The sequence below is a fragment of the Rhinopithecus roxellana genome, chromosome 12 (genome assembly GCF_007565055.1).
Source record: "Rhinopithecus roxellana isolate Shanxi Qingling chromosome 12, ASM756505v1, whole genome shotgun sequence".
Lineage (NCBI taxonomy): Eukaryota > Metazoa > Chordata > Mammalia > Primates > Cercopithecidae > Rhinopithecus > Rhinopithecus roxellana.
In genome coordinates, this window is record NC_044560.1 from 123,081,138 (window position 1) to 123,102,120 (window position 20,983).

Genomic DNA, 20,983 nt, shown 5'->3' on the forward strand with positions numbered 1-20,983 from the left:
ACTCCCACATCTCTGACTGAAGCTGCTTAGACTTCATTCTGCAAACATGTATTGGGCGCCTGCTGTGTGCCTGGCTGGATTCAGTGCCAGGGTGGGGCGAAGGAGCTGAGGTCTCCGAGTGCTCTTTCAGGTCCAACTCCAGAACTGCCCAGCCCCACGCAATCCGGGGCCAGAGGTTATGTGCGCAGCACTCGAATATATCCACAGACGGTGCTGCGCGGCTTTTCTGAGTGTTACGGCACCCTCCTCCCGCCCGCGCCCCGCGCGGGCGGGGACCCACCGGTTTTGCTCCGCTTTAGCAGCGGCGAAGGGAGGACCCCCGCGAGCCGGTTCCCGGCGTCCGGTCGCCCAGCCCTTTTCAGGCTTGGGCCCGCATGGAGGGAACTGTGGAGTCCCAGACGCCTGACCTGCGGGATGTGGAGGGTAAGGTGGGCAGGAAGACCCCTGAAGGGCTGCTCCGTGGGCTGCGAGGCGAGTGTGAGCTGGGAACCTCTGGCGCCCTGCTGCTCCCAGGGACGCCTAGCACCGGCCACGACTTGGGGGACAAGATCATGGCGCTGAAGATGGAGCTGGTGAGTGCAGACTCCATGGGCCAAGGGGACGAGTCCCCAGTTTAGGGCCGGGAGGGACGAACTCATGCTCCCAGAGTTAAGCTGGAGAGGAGGTAGTTAAAACTCTCCACCTAACTGCTCAGAATCCCTCCCAGATCAATCCGTAAACGCTAGGGTGGAGATGGAGTGACATCCATTAATTGTCCCCCAAGAGTGAGTGGGGGTGTTGATGGGTCCTGAGGACTTGGGGTGGGAGCAGTGGGTTTTGGAAGTTATTCCTGCCAAATAATTGGGAGGAGAGAGATGCGGACTGGTAAGTACTGAGAACCCAACGCAGCACAAATTCCCCCCGCCCGTATGGGCCACCTATTCCTCAGTCCCCGTTGTAAGGCAACCGGTTTTTTCTCCTTCTGCTAACCGGGAAAGGGTTTAGTTCCTGTGAGGCCCGCAGTGTTCAGCACAGAAAAGATGTGGGTAAAGGGGCCTATCTGCTGAAAACTACCTGGACCAGGGGCACTGAAAACCTTCTCCGTTTCCTCTACATCCCCCAGCCCTACTTAAAGTAATGGAAAGTTCCTAGACCCATAGCAGGAACAGAGAGTAATAGCACCATTGGTGCTGATTCCCTCACCTCAGACCCAGTCTCCTCCCACCCAATCTCCCAGGTAAACTGGATATTTGGATCTCATCTGTACATTCTTGGGGAGAAGAGGAAACAGCAACCTTCCCCTTTCTCTGTTGCTGCTGGTCTAGATTCAGAGCCAAAAGGGCAGCCAAGGCCCTGGCAGGTTCCTCAAGGCCCTGATTCCGGTGAAGTGGGTGATTTACACCTGCCGCTACTTTGCAGCCAGTTCTGGGGAACTGAGGAATTGCTATCGGCTTCCTGGCTTACAACCAGGAGCCCACAGTGAATATGTCAGCTAATAAGTCTTTCTGGACCCCCACTGTGTGCCCAGCCTGTGCCAAGCTGGTCTGTGAAGGAGCAGGGGAAGGAAGTCATGGGGGCTCTTAGACCAGCCAGGGCTCTAATGCCTGAGCTGAGAGACTGGGAAGAGAGTCTGGTGGGTGGAGCAGCCAGGAAAGGCCCTCTGGGAGAAGGACTTGAATGCCAAGTGTGCACTTGGCCTTGAAGGTTGGAGGTGAGTGCCAAATTCTCCAGAGCAAGGCTGTGACTGTCCCCACCTAAGCAAGGGTTTGCCTTTGTCTCGCTGTACAAACTTTAGCTCAAGGCCTAGTAAGAGCCTACCTAGACTGTCTAGTTGGTTTGAAAACTTTCACCCAGCACATGTGCCAGGCAGCTTGCTGAGCACTTTACTTGATACTCTCTTCATCTCCACAGTAACCCTGTTAAGTAAGTGATATTTTATAGATGAAGAAACTGAGGCACACGGTGGGCATGGTGGCTTACGCCTGTAATCCCAGCACTTTGGGAGGCTGAGGCAGGCAGATCGCTTGAGCCCAGGAGTTTGAGACCAGCTTGGGCAACAAAGCAAGACTCTGTCTCTGCAAAAATTAGATGGGTGTTGTGGTGCATGCCTGTAGTCCCAGCTCCTCTGGAGGCAGAGGCAGGAGGATCACTTGAGCCCAGGAAGAGGAGGTTGCAGTGAGCTGAAATCGCACCACTGCACTCCAGCCTGGGTGACAGAGCTCAGAGCTCGACCCTGTCTCAAAAAAAGAGAGGGAAGGAGGGAAGGAAGGGAGGAAGGGAGGAAGGGAGGGAGGGAGGATAAAAGAAAAGAGAAAAGAAAACAGAGGCACAGGGAGTTTAATAACTGCCCAAGATCACACAAAAAGCACGGCCATAATTTGAACCCAGATCATCTGACTGTACTTTACCTTTGAGACCTGCTTTGTGCCAGATAGTCTAAACACATTTTATGTCATTGAAATGAGAAAACTGGTTATCATTTCTCCCATCTTACAGATAAAACGTGCTTGTGGATTCTGAACTCACATAGGGAGTCAGTGGAAGAGCCACGCCTAGTCTCTCTGGCTCACTTTTCTGCCTTGGTGGAAACGATCTGTAAACTTTAAGGGGCTGCATTTAACTTTTGATTTTGTCTCTCTGTATTCTTGACCCAGCTTGCCTGGGGCCTGAGGCTGCCCGAGAAAGGGCACAAGGGAGGGAGCCTTCTGGGGCCAGAACGAGGAGAGATCCCCATCCTATTTCTCTCCTTCCTTAGGCCAGGATGTTATTAATATTAATCTCTTCCTGTGCTCTGCCCTGCCTACTGGGTTGCACCCAGGAAGAACAAGCAGTGGGGCAAGGGGTTTCCCTTGGGGCTAATGAAGGCAGGACTGGTTCAAGCTCTCTAAGGACTGTTCTTCAATTGTTCCTCTCCCAGCTTTCCTTGCACAAAGCAGGAGGCCTACCCTTGAGGCCAAGGTCAGTCCTCCCTCTAGGCCTCATCCCTCCTGCTTTCTTCCTCTACCCACCATTCAAAGGTTGAGTGAACAAGCCAGACTGGGATATGTGGGAATGGGAAACAGTGGCAACCTCTTCTTAGTTCTCCCACCCAAAGAACTGTTGCTATGACAACCCACCTCCACAGAGGCAGTTTGAGAAAAAGCTTTAGGCAAGGAAGAAGGCACGGGTTCAAGTCTTGGCTCTGCTTCTGAAACATTTCGTGGTCTTGAGCAGCACTCTATCTCTCTCCTGGCCTCAGTTTTTCCTCCTCTTGGTGGAGGGAGTAGAGGGAGTTGGGGACTGTGGAACCAGATGATCGTAAGAACCTCTGTGGTAACAATATTCTGATAGTCCCTGCTCTAGGAGCTCCGACTAGGATTTCCAGGCTTTTACCCCAGGGCCTGATTTGGACTGAGCAATGAGGAAACCATACAGAACCCCAGTGCTGGGCAGAGAGTCTGATATGTAGATGTTAAGGAGAGGAGTAGGGAGCCTGAATCTCCTTGGAAGGAGAATTGGGTTTGGAGTTGCCTCTGAGGCTGCCTCTCTCCTGAGCTGTTTATCCTATACTCTATTTTCTTCAAGAGATGGTGTGAAAAGAGTGTTTCTTTTTCTGGCAAGAAAGCCTTGCTTTCTTCTATTCTGGGAGTGATGCTGTCACAGTCAGGGAATCCCACTGTCACAGGATTATAGAATCTGCTCTCAGATTCATTTCCCAGCAATACAGTACACCCAGACCCCTGAATCCTGGGAACCATCAAAGGGGTCAAGGATAGTAAAGGCAAGAGAATCACAGAACTGAATGGGACATCCTTAGCCCTAGGCCGAGCACCAGAAATGGATTGAGCAGGATCTGCTCTCAGGGAGCTCACAGTCTGGTTAGGGAAGGAGGGAGACAGAAGAACATTTCTAGTACAGGATGATAAGAGATGGTAGAACCCAGGAAGGGCCTCCTGGAAGAGTCTTGACGGTAGAGTGATGTGGTTGGGTTTGTGCTCTGGAAAGGCGACTTCAAATTGGAAGGAGGCACAGGCTGTTTCCTCTGCTTGACATGCTTCTCTCCACCTCTTTGTCTGGCTGAGTCCTTTTTTTTTTTTTTTTTTTGACACAGGGTTTCACTCCCATCTTCCAGGCTGGAATGCAGTGGCACAATGTCGGTTCACTGCAACCTCTGCCTTCCAAGCTCAAGCAATTCTCCTGCCTCAACCTCCTGAATAGCTGGGACTATGGGCATGTGCCACCACACCCAGCTAACTTTTGTATTTTTAGTAGAGATGGGATTTTGCCATGTTGGCCAGGCTACTTTCGAAGCCCTCACCTCAAGTGATTTCTGCCTCAGCCTCCCAAAGTGCTGGGATTACAGGTGTGAGCCACTGTGCCCATCCTAGCTGAGTCCTTCTTAACCTTCAATTTTCGGCTCATGTCTCTTATCCTAGGAAGCATTTCCTGACCTGGTTAGGTTATGGCCCTCTAGGTGTCTACAGTCCTATGTGTAGCAGTTGTTTCCCCTAGCATTTGCCACACTGAACTTTTCATTTTAAAATTATTTATTTATTTGTTTGTTTGACATGGAGTTTCATTCTTGGCGCCCAGGCTGGAGTGCAATGGCGTGATCTCGGCTCACTGCAACCTCCGCCTCCTGGGTTCAAGTGAGTCTCCTGCCTCAGCCTCCCAAGTAGCTGGGATAACAGGCACCTGCCTAGCTAATTTTTGTATTTTTAGTAGAGATGGGGTTTCACCATGTTGGCCAGGCTGGTCTTGAATTCCTGACCTCAAGTGATCCGCCTGCCTCAGCCTCCCAAAGTGCTGGGATTACAGGTGTGAGCCACCCTGCCAGCCTTATTTATTTTTATGTTTATTATTATTATTTTTTTGAGACAGAGTCTTGCTCTGTCGCCCAGGCTGGAGTGCAGTGGCGTGATCTCGGCTCACTGCAAGCTCCACCTCCTAGGTTCATGCCATTCTCCTGCCTCAGCCTCCCGAGTAGCTGGGACTACAGGCACCCGCCACCACACCTGGCTAATTTTTTGTGTTTTTAGTAGAGACAGGGTTTCACCGTGTTAGCCAGGATGATCTCGATCTCCTGACCTCGTGATCCGCCCATCTCAGCCTCCCAAAGTGCTGGGATTACAGGTGTGAGCCACCGCGCCCGGCCCTTATTTATTTTTTTAATAGAGACAGGATTTTCCTATGTTGCCCAGGCCAGTCTCAAACTCCTGACCTCAAGCAGTCCATTTGTGTCAGCCTCCCAAAGTACTGGGATTGCAGGCTGAGCCACAATGCCCAACCAACCACACTGAATTTTAAGTGCTAGCTTCATTGTCTTATCTTACCCTCTAGATTATGAACCCTCTGAAGGTAAGAAATGATGCCTTTTCTTTCTTCATCGAACATAGTGCCACGCCTATAAAAAACGATAAATATTGGTTCCATAACAGAATGGATTAATTCCATCTCGAGGAAGGGCAAGGAAGACTTCCTCTAGGAGGTGGCATTTGAGCTGGGGCTTGAAGAATGAATAAAGTCAGTGGGAATTCTAGTTCAAGATACCAGATTGAGGGCCGGGCACGGTGGCTTATGCCTGTAATCCCAGCACTTTGGGAGGCTGAGGCAGGCAGATCACCTGGGGTCAGGAGTTTGAGACCAGCCTGACCAACATAGTGAAACCCCATATTAAAACTTCATACTAAAAATACAAAAATTAGCTGGGTGTGGTGGCACGCCTGTAATCCTAGCTACTTGGGAAGCTGAGGCAGGAAAATCGCTTGAACCCTGGAGGCAGAGGTTGAAGTGAGCCAAGATCGCGCCACTGCACTCCAGCCTAGACAACTGTGCAAAATTCTATCTTGAAAATAAATAAATAAATAAAATAAATAAATAAAAGGCACGAAGCCCTTATGACAATGAGAATAAGAGACAAGGTAATAGGAACAAAATTTTGGAAGCTGAAATGCAGAAGGAAGAGTGGTAACTAACTCAGACCTAAAAAATGCTCAGTCCCAAGCCAGCAGTGGAGAAAACTGAAAAGCAACACTTTTTTTCTTTTTGCGGGGGGGAGGGGATAGAGTTTTGCTCTTGTTGCCCAGGCTGGAGTGCAATGGCACTATCTTGGCTCACTGCAACCTCCACCTCCTAGGTTCAAGCAATACTCCTGCCTCAGCCTCCCGAGTAGCTGGAATTACAGGTATGTGACACCATGCCCAGCTAATTTTGTATTTTTCGTAGAGATGGGGGTTTCTCCATGTTGGTCAGGCTGGTCTTGAACTCCCGACCTCAGGTGATCCATCTGCCTCAGCCTCCCAAAGTGCTGGGATTACAGACGTGAGCCACTGCACCCTGCCAAAGCAACACATTTGATACTGAAAAACCCTTAAAGGTCTTAGGGGTTGGAAGCACTAGGTATTTCTGGAACTGGGGGCACAACTGGGGCTGAAAACAAAAGGGCTTGTTGAATGTTTAAAAGTCATATTCTAAGATCCCCTCCCTAACTGTGCAACCAGGTGCCAGCTACTTCTTTGTCTAGCAGAAGACTGGAGATGTAAGTTTTGTTATTGTTGTTTTCTTTTCTTTTTTTCTTTTTCTTTCTTTCTTTTTTTTTTTTTTTTTTTTTTTTTGAGATGGAGTCTCGCTCTGCTGCCCAGGCTAGAGTGCAGTGGCGCAATCTCAGCTCACTGCAGCCTCAGCCTCCTGAGTAGCTGGGATTACATGCACCCTCCACCACACAGCTAATTTTTGTATTTTTAGTAGAGATGGGGTTTTGCCATGTTGGCCAGACTGGTCTTGAACTCCTGACTTCAGGTAATCCACCTGCCTCAGCCTCCCAAAGTGCTGGGATTACAGGCATGAGCCACCGCGCCCAGCTGTAGATATAAATTTTGGAAAGAAGAAGGAAGGGAGGGATGGAGGAAGGCAGAAAGGAAGGAAAGGAGGGAGAGGAAAACAGCAGGACAAAATGAGGAGCTTTGTTTAATGTATTTAGTTTGGTCATGGACTAGGACAGTTGTTTTCACTGTTCATATATTTGTTTCCAGGATGAAATAATTGAAGATAATCTCCTTTATCAGGTTATTAATAGTCTGTACAGTCTGTGATATCTCAGTTATTTATGTTCATCTCCCCTTATTGAGACTGCAAGCTTCTATTAAGCAGGGACAATTTCTCCATTATCTTGTAATTATTAGCAAATCCATGTACCAAATAGTCATTTGTTTAATTGAATTAGAGTTGTGATATTCTTACAAAAAACACAATTTCAGGTATAAAATTTTGTTGTATGCTTTTGCCATAGTGTTTGGAAAACCCTAAACTGTGTGGTTTTTTTCACTTAATACGACACAACAATAATCATTAATACAGAAGACCCCAAAATATGTGAGGATTTCTTCCCACCAGCACGCAAGCAATCAGGTCTGCAGCATATACCAGCTGGGTGTCTACTCATTTAATTTTAACTCTGTCTACCTGGAGACAGTGTCACATCGCACAGGTTGAGGACTCAGTCCCCAAGACTGTCCCCCTCTTCAGACACTAGTTGTTAAGTCTAGGCCTCCTGACCTTCTGACCGACCAGCTTCAACTTGGGGTTCCTATGACTCCCTCCTTGGGTTTGATTGATTTGCTGGAGTGGTTCACAGAACTCAAGGAAACACATTTACTGGTTTATTATAAGGATATTACAAAGGATATAGATGAAGAGATGCATGGGGCAAGGCATATGGGAAGCGGTACGGAACTTCTGTGCTCTCCCTGGGTGCACCACCCTCCAGAAACCTCCATCTGTTCAGCTACTTGGAAGCTCCCTGAATCCTGTCCTTGGGGACCTTTTTTTATTTTTAGAGACAAGGTCTGCTTCTGTTGCCCAAGCTGGAGTACAATGGCACAATCACGGCTCACTACAGCCTATACTTCTCTGGCTCAATCAATCCTCCCACTTCAGCCTCCTAAGTAGCTAGGACTACAGGTGTGCAATACCACACTCAGCTAATTTTTTTTTGTTTGTTTGTTTTTTGGTAGAGACAGTGTTTCCCTATGTTGCCCAGGCTGGTCTCGAACTCCTGGGATCAAGCGATCCTCCCACCTCAGTCCCCTAGAGTGTTGGGATTATAGGCTTAAGCCACTGTGCCTGGTCCTTTGGGCCTTTTAAAGAGACTTTATTGGTTGTCCACGATTGAAACATGGACAACCATATCAAAATGCAATTGGACAAAAAGAGTCTGATCTAAATCCAGCAAAGCCTGTCTGTTTAGATTCTTATTGGTCTCTCTCTGTGGCATTCCTTCCTCCAGGGTGTGAGTCAGGACCCTCTCTGGAATGGGGGTCTTATGACCCATAATCAGATTGGAGTTCTACTCTGGGAAGGTGAGAGGAGAGCAGGAGAAAGTCAGAAAGAGACTCTGTTTCCTGAAGCCTACTTCTGAGTGCCCCAGCATTATAACAAAAACTGTAACAATGGCTATGGGCCTCATGAGCCAGAAACTGAATGAAAACCTGAACACACACACACACACACACACACACACACACACATCACATATAGTAAATAAGTCGACCATAGTAATATGTAGAGCCAAATAGCCTACCATTTATTGATTTATAGTATTATACTTGTCAGATGGTATGCTATTCATGTTCATATGTTCCTTCGATGTCTCGTGACATACCTTTAGAGAGTACCTCATATTATAATAAAGAAATAAAGGCTTAAAGAAATAAATTTTAGGCCAGGCATGGTGGCTCACACCTGTAATCCCAGCACTTTGGGAGGCCGAGGCAGGCGGATCACGAGGTCAGGAGATCGAGACTGTCCTGGCTAATACGGTGAAACCCCGTCTCTACGAAAAATGCAAAAAATTAGCCGGGCGTGGCGGTGGGCGCCTGTAGTCCCAGCTACTCGGGAGGCTGAGGCAGGAGAATGGCATGAACCTGGGAGGCGGAGCTGGCAGTGAGCCAAGATCATGCCACTGTACTCCAGCCTGGGCAACAGAGCAAGACTCCGTCTCAAAAAATAAATAAATAAAATAAATAAATGAATAAATACATTTTTATTTCATATGGCTCATTAATGGCAAAACTGGAACTCAAATTTAGGTCCATTTAATTCCAGTGCCTAATTTTCTCAATGTACGAATATATATGTATATATCTTTTGAGACAGAGTCTTGTTCTGTTGCCTATGCTGGAGTGCAGTGGCGTGACCTTGGCTCACCACAACCTCTGTCTCCTGGGTTCAAGCGATTCTCCTGCCTCAGCCTCCTGAGTAGCTGTGATTTCAGGCGTGCACCACAATACCCTGCCAATTTTTGTATTTTTATCAGAGACAGCGTTTCACCGTGTTGGCCAGGCTGGTCTCAAATTCCTGACCTCAGGTGATACACCCGCCTCAACCTCCCAAAGTGTTGGGATTACAGGAGTGAGCTACCACGCCGGGCCTCAATGTACAAATATTAATACTTGGTTTTACTCTGATTTATCATAGATGTGAATAAAGCCGTTATTTCCTGAATAATTCAATAAACATTTTTCAAATACAAAAAACATTTATTGTGTGTGTGACCTGTGGGATCTGACCTGTATATGTAAATACACATACACCATACACACACAATGACGTTTTGGTCAATGTCAGACTACATATAACATATAAACATCCATGTAAATTTTTTTTTTTTTTTGAGTCAGAGTCTCGCTCTGTCACCCAAGCTGGAGTACAATGGCGCCATCTCAGCTCACTGTAACCTCTGCCTCCCAGGTTCAAGTGATTCTCCTGCCTCAGCCTCCCAAGTAGCTGGGATTACAGGCGAGAGCCACCACGCCTGGCTAAATTTTTTTTTGTAATTTTTAGTAGAGACGGGGTATCAAAATCACCGTGTTAGCCAGGATGGTCTCAATCTCCTGACCTCTAGTGATCTGTCCTCCTCTGCTTCCCAAAGTGCTGGGATTACCATATAAACATTTTGATCAATGATAGACTACATATGTCAAATAAACATTTATCGTGTGTGTATATATGCACATATATGTATAAAACATTTATTGTGTATGTATATAAGTGCATACACATATATATACACATATTTATATGATGTTTCGGTCAATAATGAACAGCATATACCATAGTGATTTCATAAGATTATAATGCAGCATATATACAAATATGATATATGGCACTTGATATTGGCATAGCATATCAAGTAGGGATTGATAGTAATTGTGCTGGGACATTTTGTTTTCCAGATTTTAAAAAGTATATAAATTTTTAAAAATATCTAGTTTGTGCATTTACACTCTCATGTTTGCACAGCAGTAAAACCTCCTAATGGTGCATTTCTCTAAGCATATCCCCGTTGTTAAGTGACGAATAACTTTATATATATATATAATAGAACAGAAGGTCTGTAGATTAAAAGACACTCAGCATAGTTGAAGACAAGAGGGACTAAATAAAAATATACTAAATACGGCCAGGCACAATGGCTTACGCCTGTAATCACAGCACTTTGGGAGGCTGAGGTGAGGAGTTTGAGCCCAGGAGTTTGAGGCTACACTGAGCTATGATAACGCCACTGCACTCCAGCCTGGACAACATAGAGAGACTTTGTCTCTACAAAAACTTTTAAAAGTACTAAATATCATGAAATACCTCTCCAAGCCTTTATCCCTACTTGGCTCCTACGATACTGGCAGCCTTGCTTACATTAATTATACTCTCTAGAGTGGTATAATATGGGGAATATGATTAACTCAAGAGAAAATAAAAAAAGATACAGATTTTAGACCTACAATTAAACAGCCCAATCAGATCATCCTGTAGTGAGGCTCAGATTTGGCAAGCTTCATACATACACGGTTTCTAGTCATTGCAGAGATCCACTCTGAAGTGTGAGCAGCAGTTAAAGATCATAGACATCTGGCCGGGCGCGGTGGCTCAAGCCTGTAATCCCAGCACTTTGGGAGGCCGAGACGGGTGGATCAAGAGGTCAGGAGATCGAGACCATCCTGGCTAATACGGTGAAACCCCGTCTCTACTAAAAAATACAAAAAACTAGCCGGGCGAGGTGGCAGGCGCCTGTAGTCCCAGCTACTCGGGAGGCTGAGGCAGGAGAATGGCGTGAACCCGGGGGGCGGAGCTTGCAGTGAGCTGAGATCTGGCCACTGCACTCCAGCCTGGGTGACAGAACGAGACTCCGTCTCAAAAAAAAAAAAAAAAAAAAAAAGATCATAGACATCTGACTCTCTATATAGACCTAAATAAATAGGAAAAAGCAACTTGAGGCCAGGCATGGTGGCTCAGGCCTATAATCCCAATACTTTGGAAGGCCGAGGTGGACTGATCACTTGAGGTCAGGAGTTTGAGACCAGCCTGACCAACATGGTGAAACCCCATCTCTACTGAAAATACAAAAATTAGCTGGTCGTGGCAGTGAGCACCTGTAATCCCAGCTATTCGGGAGGTTGAGGCACGAGAATTGCTTGAACCCGGGAGGTAGAGGTTGCAGTGAGCCGAGATCCTGCCACTGCACTCCAGCCTGGGTGACAGAATGAGACTCTGTCTCAAAAAGAAAAAAAAAAAAGGAAAAGAAAAAGCAACTTGAATGAAATGGAGATAATACAGAGCGATATGAACTTGTAAAAATCATTAAGCATATCCTTAAAGAGATAAAAGATCATATTGTAGCCATGAACAAAAACAAGAAGCTGTAAAAAAGGAAAACATTCAGATAAGTAGAAACAACACTTCGAAATAAACACATCATGGTGGGGAAAAGAAAAAAGAAAAATTGAAGAGTTGATAATAGGCCGGGTGTTGTGGCTCATTCCTGTAATCCCAGCACTTGGGAGGCCGAGGTGGCGGATCACCTGAGGTCAGGAGTTCGATAGCAGCCTGACCAACATGGTGAAACCCCATCTCTACTAAAAATACAAAAATCAGCCAGATGTGGTGGCAGACACCTGTAATTCCAGTTACTTGGGAGCTTGAGTCATGAGAATAGCTTGAACCTGGGAGGCAGAGGCTGCAGTGAGCCAAGATATGCACCATTGCACTCCAGTCTGGGCGACAAGAGTGAGACTCTGTCTCAAAAAAAAAAAAAAAAAAAAAAAAGGAGTTGATGAAGTTGAAATATTTCAGAAACTAGAGCAAATACAGAAAGAGATGTGGCCGGGAGCGGTGGCTCATGCCTGTAATTCCAGCACTTTGCGAGGCTGAGGCGGGTGGATCACGAGGTCAGGAGATTGAGATCATCCTGGCTAACATGGTGAAACCCCGTCTCTACTAAAAATACAAAAAATTAGCTGGGCGTGATGGCCGGTGCCTGTATTCCCAGCTACTTGGGAGGCTGAGGCAGGAGAATGGCGTGAAACCTGGGAGGCAGAGCTTGCAGTGAGCCAAGATAGCACCACTGCACTCTAGCCTGGGCAACAGAGCGAAACTCTGTCTCAAAAAAAAAAAAAAAAAAAAAAAATAGAGGATCAGTTCAGGACACCCTCTATCCAAGTAATAGGATTCCCAGAAAGAACAGAAAAATACTGGAGGATAATCATCAAAGAAATAATTTTTAAAAATCTCCCGGAACTGAAGGACATCAGTTTCCAGATTGAAAAGGCCCATCAAGTGGCTAACTCAATAGATGAAAATAACCCACACCATGGCAAATTGCTGTAAAAACAGAACACTGGGAACAAAGAGAAGATCCTAAAAGCTTCCAGCAAGAATGGGAAAAGGATCACATACAAATAATCAGGGACTGGAATGGCATTAGATTTTTAAAGGCTAACACTGAAAAGTGAAAGACATGGAGGCTGGGTGCCATGGCACATGCCTATAATCCCAACACTCTGAGAGGCTGAGGTGGGCAGATCCCTTGAGCTCAGGAGTTTGAGACCAGCCTGGGCAACACAGTGACACCCCATCTACAAAAAAAAAAATTTAAAAATTAGCCAGGTATAGGTACATGCCTGTAGTCCAGCTACTCAGGAGGCTGAGGCAGGAGGGTTGCTTGAGCCCAGGGGATCAAGGCTATAGTGAGCCATGATTGTGCCACTGCACTCCAGCCTGGGCTACAGAGTAAGACCCCATCTCAAAAATAAAATAAGACAATGGAGCAATGCCTTAATGCCTGAGGAAGAATTATTTTCAACCTGGAATTCTATATCCAGCCAAACTATAAACAGTGTGAGGGAAGATTAATAACTTTTTAAAAATAATTTCAACTTTTATTTTATTTTATTTGAGAGAAATCTTATTCTGTCACCCAGGCTGGGTGCAGTGGCACCATCATGGATCACTGCAGCCTTGACCCCCCAGGCTCAAGCAATCTCTCTCACCTCAGCCTCCCAAGTAGCTGGGTCTACAGGCATGTACCACCATACCTGACTAATTTTTAAATTTTTTGTAGAGAGTGTCTCACTCTGTTACCTAAGCTGGTCTCAAACTCCTAGACTCAAGTGATCCTCCTGTCTTGGCCTCCGCAAATGCTGGAATTACAGGCAAGAGCCACCATGCCCAGTCCAACTTTTATTTTAGATTTGGAGGCAGATTCCTGCTCAGGTTTGTTACATGGGTACGTCACATGATATTGAGATTTGGGATACTGTTGAACCCATCACCCAGGAAGTGAGCATCACCCAAGAAGTGAAAAACGAACCAATAATTAGTTTTTCAATCCTTGCCCCCACCTCTCTCCCTCCTCCAATAGTCCTCAGTGTCTATCGTTACCATATTTATGTTCATGTACCCAATGTTTAGCTCCCATTTATAAGTTAGAACATGGAGTACTTGATTTTCTGCTCCTGCATTAATTCACTTATGATTATAGCCTCCAGTTGCATACATGTTGTTGCAAAGGGCATGATTTCATTATTTCTTATGGATGTGTAATAACATTTTAAAACATGCACAGCTTCAGTAAATTTACCTCTTATGCCAACTTTCTCAGGATGCTACTAGAGGGAGAGAACCATTCACCCAAATGAAGGAGTAAATGAAAAAAGAAGCTATGGAATCTAAGAAACAAGGGATCCAGCTAAGAAAAGAGGCAAAGGAATTCCCAAGATGATAATGAAGGGAGATCCCTGGAGGGCAATTGTGCAGCAATGACAGATAGAAGCAGAGCAGAGGGCTCCTTAAGAGATGCCTCTCAGAAGATAGAATAGATAGAACATGTGATGCGTTCGAAAGCCTGCAGAGGGAAATTCAGACAACTGAGGGAGTGTTTGAGGTTGACTTACTGATAACTACATAGCAAACTAGGCAATATAATAATAATGATTGTAAGGATAAAATATCATAAGAAATAAACAGTAACTATAGCAAACTACATGGCTTAGCTGTGAAGAGCATTTCCAAATCCTAATAAACACTGAGTAATTTTATTGCCTATTAGGAGGATGGAAGATGGGAAGGGTATCTGTATGGCAGGGGAGTGGGGAGTGGGATGAAAGTTAAATCCTGGCTGGGCTTGGTGGCTCATACCTTGTAATCCCGGCACTTTGGGAGACCATGGTAGGCAGATTATTTGAGGTCAGGAGTTTGAGACCAGCCTGGCTAACATGGTGACACCCTGTCTCTACTAAAAATACAAAAATTAGCCAGGCGTGGTAGCTCATGCCTGTAATCCCAGCTACTCAGCAGGCTGAGGCAAGAGAATCACTTGAACCCTGGAGGCGGAGGTTGCAGTGAGCTAAGATCGTGCCACTGCATTCCAGCCTGGGCAACAAGAGAGAAACTCTGTCTCAAAAAAGAAAAAAAAGAAAGTTAAATCCTTAATCTTACATAGTGTGGGAAATCAATAGAAAATGCCAATACCAAATCAATAGAAAATTTAAATACCAGGAAATAGCAATATAAGCATGTTATATGGAGATTAGGAGGTAAATACCAAAATAAACAGCTAAATAAATAATTATAGTTGTTTCTGGGAAGTAGGACCAGGATGGGAGAACTGTTCATGTTCATAATCTTGTGGAACTGTTTGCCTCTTTAATCTCTGTGCATCTGTTACTTTGATTAGAAATAAAACTGGGCTGGGTGTGGTGGCTCACACCTATAATCCCAGCACTTTGGGATACTGAGGTGGAAGAATTGCTTTGAGCCTAGGAGTTTGAGACCACCCTGGGCAACAAGGTGAGACCCTGTCTCTACAAAAAGTAAAATTAGCCAGGTGTGGTGCACGCCTGTGGTCTCAGCTCCTTGAGACTGAGGTGGGAGAATCGCTTGAAACCAGGAGATGGAGGCTGTAGTGAGCCATGATTGTGCCACTGCACTCTAGCCTGAGTGACAGAATAAGACCCTGTCTCAAAAAATAATAATAAAAGTAAAACTAAATAAAACTAGTTTTAAAAAGTCATTTGTGGCAGCACCTTGGGTTCACAGAGCAGAATGCTAGAGGTGAAGCTATAGAGATGGGTGAGAGCCATGTGTTACAGGCTTTTGAATGCCAGCTGCTAAAATGTTTAGATTTCATTCTCTAAGAGCAGGGCAGAGTTCCCTGCTATTGTAGATGTTAGGATTCGGCACTCTCTAAGAGCAGTGCAATGCCCATAAAGGCTGTTGAACAGGGAGAGACAGGTTCAGACTTGTGCTTAGGGAAGGTAACAGTGCATCTGAGCTGGAACGGACCCTTGAGATTACCCTGTAAGTCAAATTTACTTCCAGTACAGACAGGTAGACTGGTGTGTACAGGGGAGAAGGCCTGAATGCCCAGCCAGTGGGATTCTGATCATTCTAAGCTCTGGCCAACCCTTTTCCCTCTCGGCGGCTGCTACCAATGTCCTGAAGAGACTAGGGAACCAGGTTACCTCTCTTTATTCCCCAGCTCCTGCCTCCTTTTGGCCCAATCTACTTCCTGATTAACACCCTATCTGGCTATTCTTTGTTTCTATGTCTTTCTGGTGAATCTGAGCAGGCTCAATAGTCAGTACCCTGTGGCTGGGCATGGTGGCTTATGCTTATAATCCCAGCAGTTTGGGAGGCTGAGGCGGGCAGATCACCTAAGGTCAAGAGTTTGAGACCAGCCTGACCAACATGGTGAAATCCATCTCTACTAAAAATACAAAATTAGCTGGGCATGATGGTACATGCCTATAATCCCAGCTAATTGGGAGGCTGAGGCAGGAGAATCACTTGAACCCACGAGGCGGAGGTTGCAGTGAGTTGAGATAATGCCATTGCACTCCATCCTGGACAACAAGAGCGAAACTCCATCTCAAAAAAAAAAAAAAAAAAAAAAAAAAAAAAAAAAAAAAGTACCCTAAATATGAAGTTCAAAGCTTAGTAGAACTGGATTTTAATACTTAACATTTACTGAGACCTTCCTCTGTGCTAGGTACTGTGCTGAATACTTAATAGACAGCATTTTAGAATCCTCACAGCTACCCTGTGAGGTAAGTGATTTAATCCTGTTTTGCAAAGCGTCTGAGGCTCAAAGAAGATATGGCTAATCAGTGGTAGAGCTGAAATGTTAGGCAGCAGTCTGTCTGCTTCTGAAGCCCACACTGCAAGCCGTTGTAATTCCATCCGTCTTAAAGTGAAACATGGTTGGTTGAACCACAAGGTAGTGGCCTGTAGAAATGCTGGGGAAACCCATGCCCCAGAACTGGTACTAATTCCTTCTCCCACTCCCCCAGGCTTACCTGCGAGCCATCGATGTGAAGATCCTGCAGCAGCTGGTGACCTTGAATGAGGGCATCGAGGCAGTGCGCTGGCTGTTAGAGGAGCGGGGCACGTTGACCAGTCATTGCAGCAGCCTCACCAGCAGTCAATATAGCCTGACAGGCGGGAGCCCAGGCCGCTCAAGGCGAGGCAGCTGGGACAGCCTGCCAGACACCAGCACCACCGACCGGCTGGACAGTGTCTCTATTGGCAGCTACCTGGACACAGTGGCCCCCAGCGAGCTGGATGAACAGGGCCCCCCTGGGGTTCCACGTTCCGAGATGGACTGGGCAAAAGTTATAGCTGGTGGAGAGAGGGCCAGGACTGAGGTGGAAGCGACAGCCACCAGGCTAGGGAGCTTGAGGTGGAAGCCCCCAGGGGAGAGGCTTCAAGGTGGACCACCTGAGCCACCAGAGGATGAGAGTGCCAAGCTGGGCTTTGAGGCCCACTGGTTCTGGGAGCAGTGCCAGGATGATGTGACCTTCTTGTAACAACTTTTCCACCCTTTTGTAATCTTGTGGCTCTTTTATCCGTTAGCTGTGGTCTCCCCTAAAATTGATTCTCCCTCAGTCTGAGACTAGGAAGAGGCTGCACTGAAATCAGTTACCATAGAAACCTGGCTCATCATTTCTCTGGTCTCTAGGGAGTCTCTGCCTTTATCCCTCAATTATTGGGTCCCTAGAGCTAGCTCACTTGCTCTTTCTTTCTTTCTTTCTTTCTTCCTTTCTTCTTTCTTTTTTTTTTTTTTTTCTTTTTTTGGGACAGGGTCTTATGCTGTCACCCAAGCTGGAAAGCAGTGGCATGATCACAGCTCACTGCAGCCTTGACCTCCTGGGCTCAAGCGATCCTCCTATCTCAGCCTCCCCCATAGTTAGGACTACAGGCATGCACCACCATGCCCGGCTAATTTAAAAAAATTTTTTTGTAGAGTTAGGGTTTCCCTGTGTTGCCCAGGCTGGTCTCAAACTCATGGGCTCAAGGGATCCTCCTGCCTCAGGCTCCCAAAGTGCTGGGATTGTGCCCAGCCCCTAGAGATATTTCTACAGAGATATTGACTCTAAAGGATTGACCTATGGCTTTTGGTGTGAAGTATCTCACTGCTCGCCCCGGCTAAGTAAGGATTTAAGGAATTTAGGACTCCCTGGAGTCAACAGATGAAGAGATGGGGATATAATTACTTCACCCAAAGTCTAGAAGCCTTGGCCCCTCTCTTGGCCAAGATGGAGGATTGAGGAGGGACATGGACCTTCAGGACTAACCCTCAATGGATTGGCCCTCCCAGAAGCGTTTGGGCTGGTAGACCCGCCCCTTCCTACCTGCTGAGTGATGTCATTTCCTGCCAGGATGGGTAGTCCTTTGTACGGGTCCTTGGATGGTGGTAGGTCATATAGGGGTATCTGAGCCCCTGCTGCTAAGTGAGATCACATTATTTATCGTCCATGCCATTACTTCTTGTGAACAGGAACATGTCACCCCTCCTGGCAGGAAAGCTTCTTATTGTCATATTTGTGCTTCTTTTCAGAAGGTTCTTACTTTTTAAATAGAGTGTTCTCATTTTATCCTAGGGGATCTCACTTCCTCTGTGGCTCCATCCCTGCATCCCTGTCTGGGCCAGCACTCCTGACTCTGCTTTTAGGGAAAGAAGCTTTCAGGGGCCTCCATTTATTGCTCTCAAGTTTGTTTGGCTTACCCTGCCATGGTCCCCTGTCTTACCCTGTCCCTGTGTTGCCCCCATTCCTGTATTCCATTTTTTTGTTTTGTTTTGTTGTTCTTTTTTTGAGACAGGGTGACAAGGTCTCCCTCTGTTGCCCAGCTGGAGTGCAGTAGTGCTCACTGCAGGCTCAACCTTCTGGACTCAAATGATCCTCCTTCCTTAGCCTCCCAAGGAGCTAAGACTACAGGCATGCATCACCATGCCTGGCTAATTTTTGTATTTTTTTCCAGAGACAGGGTTTCACCATGTTGCCTAGAGTGGACTTGAACTCCTGGGCTCAAGCAGTCCTTCCACTTCAGCCTCTTAAAGTACTGAGATTACAGGCATGAGCTGCTGTGTCTGGCCCTATTCCTGTATTCTGACTCCGTATCTCCCTGCCAGGAGGTTCAGCTTCTGTGTGTCCATGCCTTTTCAGTTTCTCCAGGCCTTTTATATGCAGATTAGTCCTGGCCTCTCTGCCTGTGTTGATGGGAGCCAGGGAGAGAGAAGCTCAAGGTCTCAGAGCTCTGGGGGTGTACCAGAATCTTGGATGGTGGAGGTGTCATCCTCTCTGACTTTGTGACTGCCCTTCCCCCACCCTGTCCCCAGCCTTCCACCATTTGGTCACAAGGATGCCTGCCTGAGGTCGGGACACAAGGAATCTCCTTGTCTGGGCTACAGCGTGGGGGCGTGGCAGGGAAAGACAGAAGCTCTTTGGTTCCTGGGCCCCATCCTGGAAAGGGAGAGGGAGCAAGGGAAAGGCCTGTTTACTTCCTCCCTTAGAGCAAGCCCTGACTCCTGGAACCTGAGGAGGGAGCAGAGCGTGGGTCTCTGAGCCTGGGTCCCAGAGCCCTACCGAATTACAAATTACATCATAGAAGAAATTCAGGGAAGTTGCCAACCTGGGGCTAAGAGAGGGGACGGTCCCAGAGAGGGGGACAAGAACTGTGGCTGGTGTCAGAGAATGAATTCTTAGAGATTAACCCTTTAAACTCTGGGTAACTGCTCCATATGTTAGTCCATGCCTTTCCTGGGCCTTGAAACTGGGATACTAGAGGGAAAAAGAGGGAAAAAGATGTCAGATGACTTTGACTGTTCACTGCATCCTCCTGCAAAAGAGGCATCCTCCTCAAATCCTGGAATAACTCCTGCCATTTCTCTATTTTGTATTCTGTGTTGGGGAAGGGAAGGAAGCCAAATTGATCATCTCTGCTTCCCTAAATTCCTCAAGTCTTATTTTGAAACTCCCACCCCGGTCCTTCTGGAGCAATATTCAGTCCATGGCTTGTCCCTAAACACCCTCTCTTCCCCTCCCACCCCCTCAAATGATTGAAATCTCCAAAGTATATTCTCGGCCTCTTCCACTGCTCACAAGACCTCTCCATACCTCTCCTATGGTCTTGGGACTTCTGGCTTCCCCTCAGACTGGGAATTCAAATCTCCTATTCCAGTCCCTACTCTGTTGTCATTTTGTAGTGTGCCCTTGGTTAATTACCCTTCCTGTTTGTGTGTGTGTGTGGTTTTGTTTTGCTTTGTTTTGTTTTGAGATGGAGTCTTGCTCTGTCATCCAGGCCAGAGTGCAGTGACGTGATCTCGGCTCACTGCAACCTCTGCCTTCTAGGTTCAAGCAGTTCTCCTGTCTCAGCCTCCTACATGGCTGATATTACAGACGTGCACCACCATGCCTGGCTAATTTTTGTATTTTTAGTAGAGACGGGGTTTTGCCATGATGACCAGGTTGGTCTTGAACTCCTGACCTCAAGTGATCCACCCGTCTCAGCCTTCGAAAGTGCTGGGATTACAGGTGTGAGCCACCTTCCTGGCCTGTTGTTTTATTTTTAAGACAGGGTCTCACTGTCACCCAGGCGGGAGTTCAGTGGTGCGATCTCGGGTCACTGCAGCCTGCGCCTACTGGGCTGAAGTGATCCTCCTTATCCTCCTAAGTAGCTGCAACTACAGGCACGCTTCACCGTACCTGGGTTACTTTTTGTATTTTTTCTAGAGACAGAGTTTTGTCATGTTGCCTAGGCTGATCTCAAACTCCTGGGCTCAAACAATCCTCCCACCTCAGCGTCCCAAAGTGCTGGGATTACAGGCCTGAGCCACCATGCCTGGCCTTTATTTTTTCTTTTTTCTCTTCAGCAACATTTTCATGGAATCATACCCTTCTTGGAAGCCATTGTATAGTATTCCTGTTTGAGGTTCACTTGTTCAGACTACACACTTATGAGCTGAAGAAGTTGCCCGCCCTCTTGTGGCCATTATGCACCACTGCTGGAGTTGCTGGATGGAACCTCCAAGCTCAAATAAAACATGGCCTTCTCAGTGCGCAGAAAGGCTAGTGAGTCAGACCTAGAGAGGGCATAGACTTGCCCAGCATCACCCATTGTAAAGTTGTGGCGACACCCAGGTCAGAAAACCCAGATCACAAGCCCACATGCCCACAGCTCCATCACTTGGCCAACTATTCCCAGTCAACACCACTGAAGCCCAAAGGGACTGAAAGCAATTTTGCCCCTGTTAAAATGTTTCCATTCTCATTCCTTCCTAAAGAGGCAGCTTAGTCTTTAGAGGAAGAGCTGCAGGCTCTGAGGAAAGAAAACCCTGGGCCTGGGCCAGGTGAAGGGGTGAAGGATGCACTAGTCTGGATCACAGACAGGAGGAAATATCAATCCTGGACCCACC

General features: G+C 46.8%; 1 protein-coding gene across 1 annotated transcript; it reads left to right on the forward strand.

Moving 5' to 3' along the window:
• The first annotated feature begins 238 nt into the window (after window positions 1–238).
• LURAP1 (leucine rich adaptor protein 1) lies at window positions 239–17,207 on the forward strand. Its single transcript, XM_010363033.2, has 2 exons — window positions 239–572; window positions 16,581–17,207. The coding sequence occupies exons 1-2, from the start codon at window positions 375–377 to the stop codon at window positions 17,094–17,096; spliced, it is 714 nt and encodes a 237-aa protein (XP_010361335.1). The 5' UTR covers window positions 239–374; the 3' UTR covers window positions 17,097–17,207.
• The last annotated feature ends 3,776 nt before the right edge of the window (window positions 17,208–20,983 follow it).